The following is a 20,740-nucleotide window of genomic DNA, read 5'->3' as shown; positions in this document are numbered from 1 at the left end:
CATCCCACTCTTCTTTCACTCCAACCTTAACACACCATGTCTTTAAGACACTTGCTTTGTGCTCAGGGGCATTGTCTTGTTGGAAGAGGTTTGCTTATAACTGTGTGGCAATGGCTTGGAGGAGAACCACATATGGATGTGATGATCGGGTGTCCATATACTTTTGGCCATATATATGGCATACTTTGAGTATCAGCCTATGGATTAATAAATGTCTTGTTGTAGTACAAAATAAGAAATAATGTTCAAAAGTATTTGAATAACACTCCATGTTTTCAGAAGTCGCTTGCGGAGATGGTCTATATCTTACCTCTTGAGAAAATAAGTTTTAAAGAAGCAAAGTCTCTCAAAATATTTTCCAAAGTCTGGGGTCCCTTCCGCAAACGTTTATGTTACAGCAGAATTTCATGAGTTTGAAATATTTGTGATACTAGAATTTATATGCTGATTTCTATCTCCCTGTTTGTGATTCGTCCTTCACTTTTGTACTTTATTTAGGTATTTAATGTCATTTATGTCTTCTGGCCTATCGTTTTTTCTACTTGTTTTGTTTTTGCGGTTGTTGTAAAACCAATATAATATAATATAATATATAAAAAGTATTTGAATAAAGATTTTGACCCTCCCCGTCGGGGAATCGAACCCCGGTCTTCCGCGTGACAGGCGGAGATACTGTCCACTATACTAACGAGGAGATGCCCTAAGTACTTTCAAAGTATTTTGAAGAACATACGATTATTATTAATATAAATATTAGTAGTAATAGCAGTAAAAAAAATGTTCCATATATATTTTCCTTCGAATTTTCGCACATGCGCAGATGTGTTCAGTTGAACCGCGCTGAATAACCAGTTCACATTCCTGAGCAAAACTTCTGAATTCACACTAACATCATTCTTTCACATTTATATCTGTATATAATTTAAACCAAGCCATTAAAAGATGATTTCGTTATCTTTTAACTCTATAAACAGCCCCACCACGCAGTGGGGCTTCCAAAAATTATTCATTCATTCATCTTCCCGCTTTATCCTGGGAAATTCAATACCGAGTCTCTCTGTGGGAGGAGCACAAGCTCACAGATAATATCTTTCCACTCGACGGTAAGTGAAAAAACATTGACTGATTAAATTTACGAAACAAGAAAACGTTGCAATATACCCGTATTCTGTCCGTGAATTCAGAGAAACCATATTTACACAAAAAACAAAAATTACTTAAAAAAAACCCCCACATGATTTCTGTTGAATTCACAGTGCGCAAAGCACCATGGGAACCCTGTTCAGAGGCATCGTCAACATCCGGGTTTTAGCTTCTCCGGTGCAGACTTGTCGAAATAAAAGTTTATTCATTTTTATATAAATCACAAGATATTATTTATTCATCTTTTTTGAATTTATTTCTCTTAATGTTTGTCTCATTTTTAATCTATTATGTGATTGATTTCTATATCTAATTTCTTGTTGCTGTGTGTACTTATTGCTATAAAATATATATTGTGCTATAAAAACTCAAATATTGTGCCTTATTTATTTATTTATTTATTTATTTATTTATTTATTTATTTATTTATTTATTTATTACCAAAAAAAAAATACAAATTATGTATATCCACAAAAAAAGCAAATACTTAAATATAAAATAATAGTTAAATTTGGTGTTGCTTCTGTGGTAACTGTGGATACACCACTGTGATGTCAACACCATTTAGGGTGTTTATTAAAGGAATAATCTCTGCTGTAAATAATGGCTTTAATAATAAAGTTACTGTCTGTCCCTAAATAAAGCCATTTTTAAATGGAGAGTTACAATATGACTAGCTTCTATGTTTTGAGTCTTGTGATAATGTGACATCATAGTATTCAGACACCTGACCATCACATCCAACATCACATGTACTTATAGAACAACCCCAGTCCCTCTTTTGCTGCTATAAGCTCCATTCCTTTGTGAAAGCTTTCCACCAGATGTTGGAATGTGGCTTTGGGAGTTGTGATGCATAAGAGCATTAGTGAGATCAGACACTGATGTTGATGTTGTGTCAAAACACATATTGAGTATTTATAAGTACTGAGTATTTATGTCAAGGTTTTCCACCAGATGTTGGAGTGTGTCTCTGGGGATTAGTGATCATTCAGCTACAAGAGCATTAGTGAGATCAGACACTGATGTTGTAAGCGTGAGGAGGTCTGGGGTTCAGTTGGTGTTCCAGTTCATCCCAGTGGGGTTGAGTCAGCGTCAGGGCTCAGTGCAGGACACTCCAGTTCTTCCACTACAACCTTAACACAATTATTTGCTATCCTACACCATTTTGTAGAATAAATAAGAAGTGCATATCAGGTATTTAGGTAATGCACTTATTCACACGGTAAATACAAAGTTGCTACCATGAGCCTGATTGAAAAAAAAAAAGAATCCAAGAGGGCTAATGAGAATCTGGGGGAAAGGATATCTTATAAATTAGCCCACATGTTGTGTTTTTTCAACATTGGCCATATCAAGTCAAGTCATGTGAAGAAGCGTTTATTATCATTTCAACCATATATAGCGGACACAGTACATAGTGAAATGTGACAACGTTTCTCCAGGACCATTGTGCTACCTAAAAGAACATAACAGCGTATATAAGTGTATAGTTGTCCTAGCTACATAAAGTGTGTGCAAACAGTGCAAGACAAATGACAGTGCAAACAGACAATACAGTAAAAAAATAATTAGAAGAACAGTAAACAATCTTATATCTTATAACATATGTGCTTGTAAACATATACATTCACACACACACACACACACACACACACACACACACACACACACACACACATATATATATATATATATATATATATATATATACACATATAAATACAATTTATCAATGTAAATTTCCTATTGGGATGAATAAAGTATCTATCTATCTATCTATCTATCTATCTATCTATCTATCTATCTATCTATCTATCTATCTATCTATCTATCTATCTATCTATCTATCTATCTATCTATCTATCTGTCCATCTATCTATCTATCTATCTATCTGTCAGCAGTTGGTGACAGTTGAATTAGACATTGAATAGTGTGCAAATACAAGCATGTAAACAGTTATAATATTGATGGAGTTATAGATATATGTGAGTCCCAGGTTTGGAACAGGTCAGTTCACACAGGTGAGTGAATGTGTGTGTCTGTGTCTGTGTGAGTTTGGTGCAGTATGTTGCATATAGAACAATGTTGCACATAGAACAATTAAGAAATAAAAGACTGAATGATCTTTCCACAACCTTTTAACCAAAAAATAAAAGAAAGTCTTTTTTTAAACTTCTAAATATTTTGGATGGCATCTGTATGGTGAAGATGGGATCACTGCTGTCCAAAATGCATTCCTTATGTTTCACTGATCATAATGAAGGGTAAATTGCGAGTAGGCGCTGTAACTTATTAGCTTTATTGTTTCACAAATAAATAAATACACACAGCTGAGTATTCACCTGTTTAGAATACAACAGTAGAGTTAAAATACAGAGAGAGAGAGAGAGCACTTAAGCTGGTGTCTTTTATACTTAACAGTGTTACAACACGTAACAGTGATGGAGTTACGTCAGTAAACCTATTCCAATATGAGTCTAATAGACAGCTGCTTTATTCCTAATTAGGGTCACAGGGATCTGCAGGACATTGGGAGAAAGGCAGGGGTACAGCCTGGACAGGGCACCAGTCCATCACAGGGCCACATAACCACACACATGGGCAATTTAGAATTACCAATCAACGTAATGTACATGTTTTTGGACTGTGGGAGGAAACCAGAGTACCCAGAGTAAACCCACACAGGCACGGGGAGAACATGCAAACTCCACACAGAAAGGCCCCTGCCTGTTCAAACCCAGGCTATGAACCCAGGGCCTTCTTGCTGTGCGGCAACAGTGCTAACCACTAAGCCACCATGCTGCCCCGATAAATTCATTGTATGCACATATTATTTTGGCTCTGTGTGACTATATCTGATATAACAACTTAAGAATAGCACGTACGGTCGTAGCTATTTAGCATAAAAGGATGAGGCCTGAGAGAAAGTGGTTTGTCTAAATACTCGATTCTGATTGGCTGGATGGTAGTTCCAGTCAATTTATTTACTGTTCTATGTTAAAGCACTGCCTAGAAACAACCTCAAACATAGTAAAATACAGCGATCAGGCATAACATTCTGATCACTGACAGGTGACGTGAATAACGCTGATTATCTCCTCATCATGGCACCTGTTAGTGGGTGGGATATATTATCGAGCAAGTGAACATTTTGTCCTCAAAGTTGATGTGTTGATGTTGATGGCCGGGTGCGTGTGCGTCGCTTACCTGGGGAACACATGGCACCAGGATGCAGTACAGGAAGAAGACAAGCCAGCAGAGGCAGTGTCATGCTTTAGGCAATGTTCTGCTAGGAAACCTTGGGTCCTGCCATCCATGTGGATGTTACTTTGACACGTACCACCTACCTAAGCATTGTTGCAGACCATGTACACCCTTTCATGGAAACGGTACTCCCTGATGGCTGTGGCCTCTTTCAGCAGGATACTCCACCGTGCCACAAAGCAAAAATGTTTCATGAGCACAACAACCAGTTTGAGGTGTTGACTTGGCCTCCAAATTCTCCAGTCCAATCGAGCATCTGTGGGATGTGCTGGACAAACAAGTCTGATCCATGGTGGCCCCACCTCGCAATTTACAGGACTTTAAGGATCTGCTGCTAACATCTTGGTGCCAGATACCACAGAACACCTTCAGGGATCTAGTGGAGTCCATGCCTTGACGGGTCAGGGCTGTTTGGCAGTAAAAGGGGGACCAACACAATATTAGGCAGGTGGTCATAATGTTATGGCTGAATATAGAGAAGAGAGATATAGAGAAAGAAGATAACAATAAATGAGAAATGTAACAAAGGAATTAACAACTGCAAGCAGATAAAAAAAAAGACAAGGGTTAATACAAAAATACAACTTAACACGTTTAAGGAAAATTTCAATAAGAGAAGGGGAAAATGCTGATTTTGGAGCCCTGCCTTGCTTTCCTCCTTAATGAGACTGTGAGAGTTTTATCCCTCTCTTCAGACTCTACCGCCTGAAGTGAAATTGGTGTTAATAAGTCAGATGATTCTCAGAGCAGGGATTAACCGTCACATCACAAAACACAGCATTCTGAATAATTATAACATAATAAGTCATCTTATCGCATTACTTTATCTCTGTGTCTACATTTGAATGGCAAAAATTCAGTTAATTTTGAAGTAATTAAACTCACAGCTTCATTAGAGACACAGCTAATTTACACACACAATCTCTCTCTCTCTCTCTCTCTCTCTCTCTCTCTCTGTCTCTCTCACACACACACACACACACAATTTATTATAATTAATGCGAATAAATGTAATGTTATCACACTATTTTATCTCTATGTTTGATTTAATGGGGCAGAATTTTAGATCTAACCACCAGGATATAAAATGAAATCATTATTTGAATAATCTCAGTCATATTTTGACAGCTTTAAAGTGTCAATGCTGGCAAGTGACCATATTATAAGCAGGATAATCCCTTCTTTGCCTCCACATTGTACATTAAGATAGTGTAAAGCACACATGGTCATGGATTCTTCCTTAAGTATACGACATGCAACTCATACACGCCTCTGGGTTTTCAATGTCTTTTAGACCCTGATACGGTTTATTGACGACTCGCGTCTGGCTTGTTTAAAGTGTGCAGTATTTCATATAGATTGAGAACAAACTGTGTGCCTCAGATGCTGCAGCCATCTCTGTAAGTCGATACACTTTCATTTATGAAAGCAAGTTGGGTCCTAGTCTGCGGGAACATCTAATATCTGAACAATATTGTCCTCTTTTAACTTGGACAGCCTGCCATTAAAGCCATGTACCAGTCAAATAAAAGGGACGCACAGAATATGGCTGTCAGCTAGTGTTTTAAATGATGTTTCAGGAACAGCAACCCAACTTCCAGTGGTTATGAGGTCAAATATTCAGTAGGCCATAGTTTTAAAAGCTGTTTGGGCAGTTCCCTTATTTGCCTTGTTTTCTCTGCTCACCAATATCAGTTAATGTGATCCTCACTTACTCACTCTTTCACTCTCTCACTCGCTGATTCACATAAAGTTAATCAACGTGTAGGCAAAAGTAACATGGAAATAAAATGTTTCCAAAGTTGTGCATCCTAAATGTGAAAGCAAACTGGTTTGGTTGAGAGATTTTTGTTGATTTTATTTTGAGTTACTAAGCTTTTCTTTAGTTTTATGTGAACACAGATCTATAACGTATGTTTGTCTCATCCAGCTAAAGGCAATTTGTCATGATGTTTTCATCAAAAGCCGGAAAATCTTTAGCTTTCAATGTCAGGCCTGATATTTTAAATAATTGACAGAAGCCATAATTTAATAACCTGTAGTATATAGTGCACTCAGCTAGAGTTTCAGCTAGAGTAGGCAATTTGGTAATGTCTGCATCGGTCAACTATCCAACCAACTCTCTTTTCTAATTTGCGCAATGCTTTCTTCTCCTACAGCACAAATCTCTCTTCCATCACTGCCTTCATTTTGCCCTTATAGACTTTATTTATAGTTGTAGCAATTCGGAAATCATTCAGAGTGCATTAGTTCTCCTGTCCCATTAAATTACAAACCATAAAATGGGTCTGGGGGTTTGTTTAGTCCTGAGCTTTGAATACTGTTTGACCTGCTTTCCCCATGTCTGTGTGAGTTTATTAGATTAGCTTCTCTGAATTCCTCGTGTGTGTGAATGAGTGCAATGGACCACGCAGAGTGTATACCTGCCTTGTACTCCTGGGATAGGTTCTGGATACACCGTAACCTTGTCCAGGATATAGTGGTTACTGTACATGTTGTCTTTGTAGATTTGTACTATGAAAATAAATGTGTTAAATCTTTTAACACATTTTTGAGCTTGAAGCTTGTGTTAGACCAGCAAAATGAAGAAATATGTTTTTTCCATCTCCTGAAAGGCTTTGTTTTGTTTGTGTGTGTGTGTGGAGAGAGAGAGAGAGAGAGAGAGAGAGAGAGAGAGAGAGAGAGAGCGCACTGTCAACTTGATCCTCTTTACACTATTCCCATTATCATCTCATTAGGAATGAATAAGTGCTGGCAGATTATTGGATTTTATATAAACAGTGTAACCATCTTATTCAAGTAGGGACTAAAACCTAAGAGGTTTCAAAATAATCCAATAAAAGGTCTACAATACCTGATGTGCAGTTTTGATGACATTCATTTTTCTTTAAAGAAAAGAAAAGAAACTAGCTATTGGTGTCTGCCAAAAAGAAAAGGATGCACATGAGGGCAATGTGTAACTTTATGTGTTAAATATAATCACTGTTGTATATTACAAGCTTCTGTGCAGCTTATGGCTGGAAGATTACTTCAGACAGAATGAGGGCTGTGTGACTTATTACCACTTCTAACAAGACAGTTTCTTGCAGGCCTGTAGTTTCACAAGTTAAATTAAAGCTGGGACCCATCAGATTTCTTCAGTTTGCCCCTCTGGGGGGAATATAGTGTTTTTCTATCAGTGTGGGTTCCAATTAGAACCCTTATAGGGAGTGAAGAACCATCAACTAAGAACAAATCTTTTCTTCTCTTTTCTGGCCACAAGCTTCGGAATCTTGCAGGCTGATAGGACTCTCATCTTTCATGTGCATGTGATGTGATGTGTCAGTTTACGTAAGGAAAGCTAATTGAACATCTTGAAGATTTTCAGAGTAAGAGAGTAAAACATATTCACTGGACTGAAAGAAGACTTTTTTTTGCTTGAAGTTGTAGCTGTCTGTGAAAGCAGGCCATGTTTATCGGAAGTAAATCTAGACTTCTGGCCTACAAGATTGCGAAACTGAAAATCACAAAATCTTGAAATCATAAAACCCGAACCCGAGCACAGCGGCGAGGGAGCAAGCCGTAAAATGTAAGCTCAATTTCGGAGCCAGTCTGATGTGTCCAGGTGATGGAGGATGTACTTCAAAGCACAGGAGGAAGAATTTGCTGTCATGTTCAGAGATTATTTGTGAGCTGCTTATGCAGAATTGTGGGCTACTGATCTCAGTAATGCAGAGGAGTCCTCATGGAAACACTTCTGGGTAGACACTAGCTTTCAATTTCTAACGGTAGACATAAATCCAGGTTGCATTCAGACCTCTTTAACACCACACTGAGATGAAAAAGACCAGCATTACGATCTTATTCTCTGACTGAGTAATATGAATATAGGAATATATCACCATACAGCTCAGTAATCATTTATATTGTGTTAATATAATTAATTTGTAAGGTTTCCCTGTGAGTAAAATTAGGTAGATTGAGTTGGACTTTTCACTCAGAAACTACCCCTTCTTTCTTTCTGTGGATGAACACCCTGTACCAGGCGGTGCAACAAGTCCTCTGACAGGTGACCCCTGTATTAAATAATAATGAAGATTCTCTCCTCACCCTCACCTGACACCCTTCCATCTGCAAGCTGAGCCCCTGGCATCTACCCAAGGATGAAAGTTACACTAATGAGCTCAATCGTACAGTGTATACTGACATTGATCAGAGAATACCACCCACCTGCTGCCAGGGCTGTCACGAATGCACTGACCGGCTAATACGTGGACTGTCTAAAACCACTGATCCCATGCTCTGTTTAATTATGGGCATTAATTAATTCAGTGGTGGCATTAATTTATGCTTTTCTGGCTTCAGAAGTTTGTTAATATTGCTATATCTATATTGTATAGTAAAATTGATTGTTAAATCTTGCATAGCTGTAAGCCAATAATGGACAAGCTTCTATTTTCAAATTTAATCCAACAATTGTCATTTCAAATTATATTGTTTGCATGCACTCAAGATGGCATGGCTGACAAGTTTGTTCAAAACAAGTTTACGATCCTTTTAAATAAAAACCTATCTGTCATCTGATGACATGCCTCATTAGAAGAGATTAGACGCGAGGCAAATCTGACCTTTTATATAAAGCAGTTATCATGATCAATATCACACATTTACTTATTTAAATAGGGAGCACCAGAGGTCAACCAGACTCCAGTGTACATTTCAAAGACTACCACATACCGTAATGAAGAGCCATAAGCAGGTCTGAATATGCAGAGCGTGGTTTTGGTTATCTTGTCTTTCTAAAGTAATTGTTACACTCAGCTTTGCTGAGTTATTACAGGACCTTGGTCTTATCTTAAATATGATAGGTGATCTTAGTCTCTGTCTTCTGTGGCTTTCCCGTGCAACTTTTGTGTGACTTGGCGGCTAGTCTTAGGCTAAATTATGACGACGTATGAATATTATTATGATTGCACTATTTTGCTTGTTATATAACTGCACCAACCAATGATACACTGCAATCTGCTTTTGTGTGGAGGTTAAGTGTTGAGAGGGGAGGCATACATTAGAGTCATGCATTAGATTGCTAAACATATAATATCTCTCTCTCTCTCTCTCTTTCTCATTATCTCCCTGTCTCTGGTTCTCTCTTGCAGCGTCAGTGACTGAGATGACCGCACACACACACACACACACACTGTATTGCGATGACAGACAGTCACACGTGCCGCTGAATGAAATGACAGAGAGTAGCCGATGCAGCGCAGATGAAGGGTAGCCACAACGATGGGTTCCTGCTTACCCAACACAAAAGAGGGGTAAAAGTGAATGAAAGTCGAATTCTCCAAGTCTTTCACTGGACCTTATCTTTCTCAGGCGCTCGTGTCACGTGGATTTTTTGTCTGGACTGAGGAAGCGCGGTTCGCAAACACCTGAATGCGTCACAGACGGGAACGACCCTCTTTTAAGATCTGGAGGACTTTGGGTGTCCGCTGTGTCCCAAGAGCGCAGAGAGACGGACAGTTCGGTCTTGATACTTAAAGGCGTGAATAAAAGGGACACGATATTGACAATGACAGTGTATGGATAGTCTCTCCCGTTCGCCGTCTCTCTCTCTCCCTCACACACACACACACACACACACACACAGACATACATACAGCTGCAGAGAGACAAGAGGCAAGTCGCAACTTCAGAGCAATTTACCTGTGGCGGTCTACACGAGCTGCTCTGAGGATATCTGACCCTGAAACAGAAGACACAAAGATAATTTGCCATCGGCGAGGACGCAGAAGACATTTCGGGGAAACCTGTCATTACATCGCGGCGAGGTCTGACGCCAGTTGACTTTCAAGTAAATGCGATTTAGCAAAACGAACTGCGTTACCGGGATCACGGTCACTTCAGGTATAAACGATGGACTTGTGCGTGCGTGCGCGTGCGACACCAAACAGTTAAGTAGCTGATGCTGCACACATGGTTCCCGTGTGAGCACAGCTGACTGTTAGCGAAAGACACAAAGTAAGCCGCTTCTTCTTGTGAATCCCCAGATAGCCCTCATTCGCACCGACGTCCCGTTTCGCACAGCCTCACGGGCTCCATGAAGGATGCGCGTGCGCTCAAGCACACGCGCTTGATGAGGCGGCCGGCGCTATCATGCGTGTGTTGGCCGAGGCCAGCGTTCAGTGCCTGCGGCTCGCCTTCCTGCTGATGGTGGCGGCGGGCGCGGCGCCCTCTCCGGCTCTGAGCGCCGGCTGCCCGGAACGCTGCGTGTGTGACGAGCAGCTGGTGGTGCAGTGCGCCGGACAGAGGCTGAGCGTCTTCCCCGTGGACCTGCCGCTTGCCACGCGCCAGCTCATCCTGAGCGACAACCGCATCGGCGAGTTGCCGCCGCTGCAACTTAACTACCTGTCCGACCTGGTGTACTTGGACTGCAGCAACAACTCTCTGACCGAGATCTCAGAGTCGACGTTCGGCAACCTGCGCAAGCTCGCCTACTTGGACCTGTCGTTCAACGCACTGGCGCGCGTCGAGGACCGCACATTCGGCGCGCTCGCCAGCCTTGTTATGTTACGCCTCACAGACAACCCGGGTCTGTCCGAAATCCATGCGGACGCATTCGCTGAGAACAGCGCGCTGCAGGTCCTCGACGTGAGCCGCAACAACTTGACCACGCTCAACGTGAGCACGCTGGTGGCGCTTCCCGCTTTGCGCGCTCTCGGCCTCAGCGGAAACCCATGGCGCTGCGACTGCGACACTGAGGACCTCTGCCTGTGGGTACACATCGAGGGCTTCAAGTTTCAAGGTGAGCGATGCGCGCGGTCTGGTAGGAACGTGCAATTCTTCCGCACTTCAGTCCCATCTACTAAGTACACAAAGTAAAAATAACACATTTCTGTAACTGAATCTAAATTTCCATTTACAGTTTGATCTCCTACTGCGTGTGCGCAAACAGGCGTTCTGTGTTTCAAACACTGTGTACTTACTACATAGTACTTATGTACTAATAGTAAAAAAAGAAAGAAAGAAAGAAAGAAAGAAAGAAAAAGACACAAAGTAAAAAAAAAACTCAGTTTACTCTGTAAATGCTCTTTTTTCTTTCATAATACATTTATAGTACTTTACAAGAGCGACGTAAAGACCAGCGTGCCATTTTTTGTAAATATTGCATTTGGGACAAGTCCCAAACTGCACATAAATGATGTATGATAAGTCACATTAATAATAATCACTAATAAATGAAGAAATCAACCAGCTGATTTAGTGGAATCATCATGTTAAGTCTTAAGTGTCAGTACACTGGACAAAAGTATGGACAATTTTCATAATACTCAAAGTATACCATGATATAATTAATTTGATAACATTGATAGGCCTTTATCATTTTAAACCCAAATGTACATGCTCTTGGTAGGGCATTATACTTGGCCCAAAATGCATACTACAATTGGTGCACTGATCTCTACCTTATTACCTCCTTAACCACCCAGCCCAACAAACACTTAATTAATTAATTAATAAATAAATAAATAAATAAATAAATAAATAAATAATCTTGCATCTACAATGGTATACAAATACATTACTCTCAACAGTGTTTGTTGGGATTTAAGGACAGTTGAACACAGACAATCACTGCAGGTGCTCATGTAACACTGGGGGTTTTGTTTTATGTTTAGTTTCTAAGTCATCAAGGGAATCTCAGCATTTTTCAGTGTGTGTGTGTGTGTGTGTGTGTGTAAAACTGCAAGGAGAGAGAGAGAGAGACCAGCTAATGAATTCTCATTAGGCTTGAGAGAGGCTTTGTCTCTTTATCAGATTTATCACACCCGGATCACTTTATCACATTATTCAAATCGCTAATTTGATCTCAAGCATCAAGCATCACTCTCAGTAGAGTTGAGGTCAAGACCGTTGAGGATACTAACCCCTCATCTTCGATGGTCTTGCAGAGACCTCATATCAACAACAAGCTTTCAAAAAAAGGAAAACATGTATTGTCTTTTTATAATAGATTTGGGTTTCTCACATGCAGCTTGGTGTGTGTGTGTGTGAGAGAGAGAGAGAGAAAGAGAGAGAGAGAGAGAGAGTGAGAGAGAAAGAGTGAGAGAGAAAGAGCATTTGTCATGCCAACTTTTACTCCTTATGCCAGCGGGTATTTAACATTTACAGATCTGCTGCAGAGCAAGGTGATAGCCCTGCACAAATGTATGTTGAATTAAAAGCTCACAAAGACCTTGGTAATTAGATGACAATTAATATACCTTGAATTAGAATAATCAGCTATGCAATGTTGTGATCCCCCAGATTTGGAAAGTGTGATTATAGTGTAGTTTTTAGACATGAATTTGGCACCAACTCAGATTAATTCAGCATTACTAGATAGCAAACTAGAGAACAGTTCATCTTTGTCTATTCCACAGATCATTTCTCTCTCTCTCTCTCTCTCTCTCTCTCTCCCTCTCTCTCTTTCTCTCTCTCTCTCTATCATTCTATCACTCTCTCACTCTCCCCCATGATTAGCTCCTCTGACGTTTTGGTGTTGCTGTGTCTGCAGGGAGTTGTGGTCTAATTATATCATTTTTAAGTGGATATGAAGAGTGTAATTTCTCTCCTATTATGTAATCCAATCAGACCTCATCTGCTACACCATTCCACTAAAGCAATATAAACTCCTCCCTCTTTCTTTCTGGCCTCAAATGTGTGTGTGCGTGTGTGTGTGTGTGTGTGTGTCATGCTTGTGTCATGCTTAGCTGCAGTAAAAAAGTTACTCCTGATATTGTATAGGTAACTTTGTGAAACTTAAATTTCCTTCGAGACATGTTAACTTTCTACATATATGTTACACTTGCTTGGCTCTGATCTAGCGTGCCAGCCTACTGCAGTGAATTGAAATTAATTGTTTTCTATTGCACTGTTGACCACTACATCATGTCATTATTAAAAACAGATTGCATTAAGGTTACCCTAAAGCTACTGTCTTAAACACATTAGCATGCCTTTGTGAAATTACCTATGAACCTAAGAACTAATAGTGAAGGGGTAAGGGTGTAATTTATGGAAAAGACAGAGAGTTGAGCTTCATTCTCTTTATAGCTTCAGTGCAAAACTAAAGAATCCCATGTCAAGCACCAAAACATGTCTTGGTTAATTGTGAAGTGGAAATTGTGTAAATTGTGAAGTCTTTGTAGGTATTTGATTTTCCCCTGAATGATTTCTTTAGCTGTCAGTGTGTCTTGTGCTTGTTGGACTTTATTAGATGATATTTATATGAATATTAGATGATTCATGCAGTGTTCACTTTAACATTTGTTCCCTACACTTGTTTTTATCTCACTCTCTCTCTCTTTTTATTTGCAGTCATCTAGCCTGATAAATGCTTTTGCATTATACGTATATATGTTAATTACTGATATTCTTTCTATCTGTCTATACAGTTCAAATTTGCATAAATGAAGAATAAGAAGAAGACAATACAAATTTACAGTAATATGATATTTGGTTGTTCACTTGTTTCTTAAATGAACTAAATTGTCAAAGCTAAATGGTGTCTGCAGGGCAGCATGGTGGCTTAGTGGTTAGCACTGTTGCCTCACAGCCAGAAGGTCCTGGGTTGGAATCCCGGGTTTGTACAGGCAGGGGCTTTTCTGTGTGGAGTTTCCATCTTCTCCCTGTACCTGCATGGGTTTACTCTGGTTTCTTCCCACAGTCCCAAAACATGTACATTAGGTTGATTGGTAATTCTAAATTTCCTATGAATGTCTGTGTATATGTGGCCCTGTGATGGACTGGCAACCTGTCCCTGCCTTTTGCCCAGTGTGCGCTGGGATAGGCTCCAGCAGACCCCCGTGACCCTAATCAGGAATAAAGTGGGTATTGACAATGGAGGGATGGATAAATGTTGTACGCAAGATATTAAATAGTCCAAAAAAATTGATCAGCTTAAAGGTTTGCATTTCTGAATGCGATATAAATATTCTTTATCAGTTCCAGTTGCTTGGTCCAGCTTATTCTGTAAGACCTGTCAGTTATGTCATGTGAGTCATCATGCAAAAACTTTGACTTCTTGCTTTTGCCTTGATTTGGCCTTTTTGCAGGATACACCCACATTTCTTTTTCTTAGCATCTCAGCATTAGGATATTATGCCTTTAGATTTACACATAAATTGACTCAAACACAGAAGCGGCTTTTCATAACGTTGCTTGTCTTATGCTTGCAAACATTCCCTGCTAAGGACACGCAAACAGACCATTTTGAATATTCTGGAACAGGCGATAGTGTCCTTTAAGGTCTCACCTATGATCGGTCCTAAATATGAATCTATACAATATGCTCTACTCAGTTAAACCAGTAATCCACCCAAAGACAGATGCCTCAAGGTGTTTTATTTGTTTACTGTGCTGCTTGCTGAGGTGCAGGTATGCATTCTAATACAAGCATGATGTATCTCATGACCTCTGGTGCGGTGAATGCTACATAGCGGAGCCTGGCTGGTGCATACAGAAACGGATGGGGGAGTCATTTGGACGCTCCAGATGCCCTGGTTAATGGAGTTTGATTTAAAGGACAGCCTCTGCCTTGCGATGAGGGCATTACGAACATCTTTCCAGTGTCCTTGTCAAAAAAGATTTGGAAAAAGAGACCTATTAATCTTTTTAAAGCTAGACGATCGATGAAAGGATAGAATAATATTGGGTTTTTGTTAAACAGCTTTTTGTACCTTTGTCTCATATTTATGGCTTTCATTTAAGGACCTCTAAGCTTAAAACCTTGGACACTAAGAGGATGAAAGCAAATGTGAGGAGTTGGATTACAGAGAAAAATCAATAATTCTTTGGACAATAATAATTTTATGCCATTGTTTTATAAATGTAGCACTCAATATCCTGTTGAATTGTAGTGGTGGAGTGGAAAGTTTCCATCTTGTCTTTTCCCCTCTTTCGGATGAGTCATTACCTGTCAGAGTGATGTGTGATTGCAAATTTAGGACGCTGAATCACAAAGATGTGTTACTCCTGAACGCTTTATTGTCTAGTTGATTCTAAGGTATTAGCTGGAAATGTTCCATCACAAAAGAAATGTTAGTCCTGCCCCAAACTAGCTTTAGTCCTTTGGATTCAAATCAAATTGACAGACACCGGAGAATGGAGTTGCACCAGTCAGATTCCACTCCATTTGATTTCTAAGCTGAGAGGGACTACTTTTCATCCGTCAAGTCCATTTATTGCCCTATACTCATCCTCAGCCGGACTGACAGACACTCCAATGTAAAAAGCACGCCATCTGTCAGCTCAAATAAACAGCTTATCAGTTTACGTGGATAGAGTCAGCAGGTCACAGAACTCATTACAGCATTAGAATTACTGCAAGACATCAGCAGCACATTCATTATAACAAATATATTTGGAATAACAGCACTGATTCAACAAAAGAATTGATCAGATTGTCCTAATTACATTCCTGCTTCAGTATTAATTATAATTTTCCCAACTTCACGGAACAATTTGTACAAACTCTAACAAGCAAGAGTCATGATAAGGCCATGGTGAATTCTCTAACGTCATTAGCTGCCTGTCTGGCCGTGGTTAGTTTGGAGATGTTCGGATGACTCCTTCCAGGTTCTGTCAGCATAAAGAAAAAGTAGACTGGCAGTCCAGAGCTGCACTGATGGCTGCTTTATTGCTTTGGTGTGTTGCAAAAAGAACTGGCAGAGAAAGTCTGAGACTGAGAATGACACATGCCTTGAAGACAGGAGAAACAGTGTGATAATAAGAATAAGATCTGCTCTTGCTTTGGCTCTTTAAGGCTTTTAGATATGAATCAGTAATAATAAATTCTCTTCTGTATTTATGATTTTTTTCCTCTTAATTGTATCGAGGCATGTAGTTCCAACTGAAGTGAACGTCCTATATCAGAGTATAGGTTCAGATTTTTTTCAAGGACAATATGTGTATACATTACAGTACACTTTGTGGCTAAAATATATGGACACTAGACCATCACACCCATTTGTAGTTCTTCTGTAAACTGTTGCCACAAAGTTGTGTAGAATGTCTTGTATGCTGTAGCATTACAGTTTACCTTCACTGGAGGCTCAAACATGATCCAGAATAACAATACCCCTGTGCACAAAGTGAAGACCATGAGGACATGGTGTGTTAAGGTAATAAGTGTCCTGAACAGAGCCCTGACCTCAACCTTAATGAACACCCTTGAACTGGAACATTGATGAGCCCCAGACCTTCTCACCCAACATCAGTGCCTGATCTAATACGTTTGTAGCTGAATGACTGACATATAGATTGTATGGGTGTAGAGGACACCATGTTGTGACCTGTGGGTCATCCCTGTTTATTTGGAGCTATAGGTCAGTTGGGGAAATAGCCACTGACTCAGTGTCACTGTCTTCCCAAGGGATGCAGCAAATGATGTGAGTATGTGTGACTCTGCTTATCTGTGATAGAATATGTGCATATCTGGTGTGTGTGTGTGTGTGTGTGAGAGAGAGAGAAGCGGCAAAAGAATAGAAGATGGAATCTAAAGTGTTGAGTGTTGTGCCCTCCAGCAAAGTACTGTTAAAAAAAAATAAAGCAAAAGAGAGTAAGAGTGAGGGCCAGAAATAGATGAAAACAGTGTTACAGCCAAACGATGACATTGCTCTTGTTCTGTATCTGTACTGTGGGTCTCTGCTTCTTGCCCTGTGCACATTTACTCACTATGGGTAGGCAATGGTATGGCATGGAGCTTCTAGGCATAGAGCCAAACAGCGGGTAGACACAGGGCTGTGGATGAATATTCATGAAGAGAGGGTGAGCCTCAGAGCATGTTTAGTTGTCAGACAACGCAGGAATCCATAAATGGTAGTTGGACAAGCATGATTGTATAAGAATGAAAATAATGAACAAATATCTTAGACACAGCTGTTTTCCAGTAAGAACGCTCTTTCTGAGCTGTGCGTTCACATCTGAGCCCTGATATTTTCTTTTACTCAGTAGAGTTTGATTCAACGTTACAGAGCCATTCATCACTGCGGTCTGGGGCGTCTCTGACGAGGTGGTATGTTGGGTAATGACCCGAGTGTAATCTGCAACAGCTCGTAGCCTGCAGACCCAGACGAAGGTCACCAGACAGAGAGTAACCGTAATCTGTGTGGTAATAACTTCTCTTGTCACCAGCCCAGAACATTAAGATGTAGCATGCATTTTGCCTCCGATACAATAAAAAGTCTTTTAACGCTCTGACACTTTTTTGATTGCATTTTGATGCTTCATTATTAAGCTGCATGGTGACCTCTGGGTTTTATTCCCTAACCTTGGGATCGAACATTCTCTTTGGAGCAGTGTTGGTGGCAATTCATTATTTATTTGGCACTGGACACAAGAGGAGAGAGCGAGCGGTCTGAGCAAGGTCACTTCATCACAGGCCATTTGAATAGAACAATGTAGTGCTATTCTAATATTGGTGTGTCGAACACGTTAGGGCACAGCCAGTGACAAAGCGAACAATAACACACCCCGACACAGTCCTGAAACCCATTCATACTTATAAAAGCAATAAAACTTTAATCAAGGGTGCTTTACAGAATATATATTTTCTGACCACTTTATTAGGAACACTTGTACACATGCACATTCATGCAGTTGTATAAAATCACGCAGATACATGTCAAGAATGTTCACATCAAGCATCAGAATGGGAGAACAACGTGATCTTTCTCAGGCCACTCCAGAAACTTCATTTTATTCCGTTTGAGCCATTCAGAGTTACTCTTGCTCTTCTGATCTGTATAATTGTCTTCCTGCATAACCCAACTGCCCGGATATTCTCCTTCAGGATTATCTATTCAATTCAATTCAATTTTATTTGTACAGCGCTTTTAACAGTGAACATTGTCTCCAAGCAGGTTTACAGAACATAAGAAACAAAAAATGTGGTGCAAAAAGTGCTAGATGTTAGACAAAAATCATCCCTAATGAGCAAGGCGACTGTGGCAAGGACAAACTCCCTTAGATGGTATGAGGAAGAAACCTTGAGAGGAACCAGACTCAAAAGGGAACCTCATCCTCATTTGGGTGACACTGGAGAATGTGATTATAAATTATTCCAAACACCAGAGAGTGTGATTACCTGGAAAAGAGAAGAATTCATGATTCTGTCAATTATGGCTAATGGTCTAGAACCTAAAGCAGCAAAGCATGTGGAACATTGTGTTAAATTTACACCAGATGCAACAAGATGCACATCCACCATAGAGGTCATCAAGATGTTTCTGGCAAGTGCAAGACAAGTCTTTAGGTTTGTAGCTTTTCCCTTGCAAATCTCCCATGGATACCATTTTTCAGTCTCTTTCTAACGGTGGAATGATGAAGGCTGAGATTATCTGAAGCGAGCAAAGGCCTGCAGTTCCTTAGATGTTTTTCTGCCTTTTTGTGACTGTGTCATTAATACTCTCTTGGAGGAATTTTAGTAGACCAGCCGTTTCTGTGAAGATTCACCACTGTTCTCTCCAGTTCTAGTTTTCTCTACGTGGAGATAATGACTCTCGCGGGAGTCAGAGAGCCTTAGAACCCTTTCCAGATAGATTTCAATAACTTTCCTTCTCATCTCTTAGAGATTTTCCCTTTTTTCACCATACTCTGCTTCATATTTAGACATTTGAGTCTTGCTGGAAAGGTTTATTTGAGTGGTGTTTAGATTCAGCAGGGCTGACAGTAATCTAGCCTGGGTGTGTCAGTTCCAAGACCCAGTTATCAATGAAATTGGGTTAATTGTTTGACTGAGGGCAGCATGGTGGTTTAGTGGTTAGCACGGTTACCTCACAGCAAGAAGGTCCTGGGTTCGAACAGACAGGGGCCTTTCTTTGTGGAGTTTGCATGTTCTCCCTGTGTCTGTGTGGGTTTACTCTGGGTACTCCGGTTTCCTCCCACAGTCCAAAAACATGTATATTAGGTTGATTGGTAATTCTAAATTGCCCATAGGAGTGTGTGTGGTTGTCTGTCTATATGTGTATTCCTAATTATGAATAAAGCGGGTATCGATTCCACACAGGGTAAATTGGTGTTGGAGAACTTTTTTTCCCTTCAAAAAATGAAACGGTCACTTAACTATGTTTCGTGTTTACTTGGGTCGTCGCAGGTTACTTTTCAATTGATTCCATGCGGCTTCGCTGTAGCTCTTGTAGCACTGAAAATTGATTATTTGCGCTTTGAGTTCCGTTGGGAAAAAATAATTGGGTCTGTGTTCACTCTCAGGTAGAAAAATGTGAAGCCGTTTTAGTTCACACCTTTTAGCTGCTGCGGTATCATTAGATGTCCATCTTAAACATTCCAACTAAAACATTAGCGAGACAGAAAGCTAAATCTCCACATGAATAATGGATTTTTTTTACACTTCTAATTTCCATTTCAGAATATTTGGCAGTATAATGATTATGTGTTTAATAAAATATGCCACATATTTTAAGGGTTGTGGAACTTAGCATGGTAAGCACCATGGAGGAGGTGGCAGCTGCCACATGCCACCCATCCCTCCAGTAGATTTGCCAGATAGTAGAGAGAGTACAGTAAAACAATGAAATGGATTGCAGAGGGTGAGACACTGCATAAAAGAGTTCAACAGAGTGAGCTGAGCTCAGCATAAAAGCCCTGTGCAGTAATTCTCTTTGCTGCGCTCCTGTCTGTCTCTCATTTCATCCTCATTGTTATGCAGAGTGGAAGTGAGGCAGAAGTCTCCCAACTCCTTACCTTCTTATCTTCTTAAAAATGAACATATGAAATTACATCATTAGAGTCTTCAGAGGGAGGCTGGTAGCCCCACTGTTTCATCACAGCCCTGAGGGTTAACAACTAAAATTAGCTCCAATGCAAGAAAATGAGACACACTGCTTCACTGAGTGGAGAGAGAGAGAGACAGAGACAGGGAAAGAGAGTGGGTTTGTGTGTGTGTGTGTGTGTGTGTGATAGAAAGAGAGAGAGAGAGAGAGAGAGAGAGAGTTTGTGTATGTGTGTATGTATGAGAGAACGAGATAGAGAGACAGAGAGAGAGAGAGAGAGAATTTGTGTATGTGTGTATGTAAGAGAGGGAGAGAGAGAGAGAGTGAGAGAGAGAGAAAGAGAGAGAGTGTGTGTGGTGTGTGTGTGTTTGTGTGTGTGTGGGGGGCATTTGGGAGTATAGGTGTAAGATGGATGTATACTTGAGGCTGTTTATGACAAATAATGCATCACAGAATTGGCAGAATGCTGTAATAGGAGTTATATTTCACCTTCCCTCGCTATATAGTGTTTATAAACACACAGGGTGAGACCTTAAACAAAGTCAGAAAGTGACCAAGTGCATCCTGTCATCAATGT

At 40.1% G+C, this 20,740-nt stretch overlaps 1 protein-coding gene and 1 non-coding gene across 2 annotated transcripts in view; one reads left to right on the top strand and one right to left on the bottom strand.

Moving 5' to 3' along the window:
- Nucleotides 1–622: 622 nt before the first annotated feature.
- On the bottom strand, nucleotides 623–694 carry trnad-guc (transfer RNA aspartic acid (anticodon GUC)). Its single transcript has one exon. It is a non-coding gene; the product is annotated as a tRNA-Asp (tRNA).
- Nucleotides 695–9,615: 8,921 nt separating this feature from the next.
- The window catches only part of LOC131346305 (leucine-rich repeat-containing protein 52), a 28,304-nt gene continuing 17,179 nt past the window's right edge, over nucleotides 9,616–20,740 (top strand). The window contains exon 1 of the mRNA XM_058379770.1: nucleotides 9,616–11,195. Within this exon, the coding sequence (XP_058235753.1) occupies nucleotides 10,547–11,195 (649 nt within the window). The 5' untranslated portion in view covers nucleotides 9,616–10,546. The remainder of the gene's footprint in view (nucleotides 11,196–20,740) is intronic.

This window comes from Hemibagrus wyckioides, linkage group LG25 (genome assembly GCF_019097595.1).
Source record: "Hemibagrus wyckioides isolate EC202008001 linkage group LG25, SWU_Hwy_1.0, whole genome shotgun sequence".
Lineage (NCBI taxonomy): Eukaryota > Metazoa > Chordata > Actinopteri > Siluriformes > Bagridae > Hemibagrus > Hemibagrus wyckioides.
Note: the sequence above shows the minus strand (reverse complement) of the source record. Positions and strands in the feature narration are given on the sequence as shown.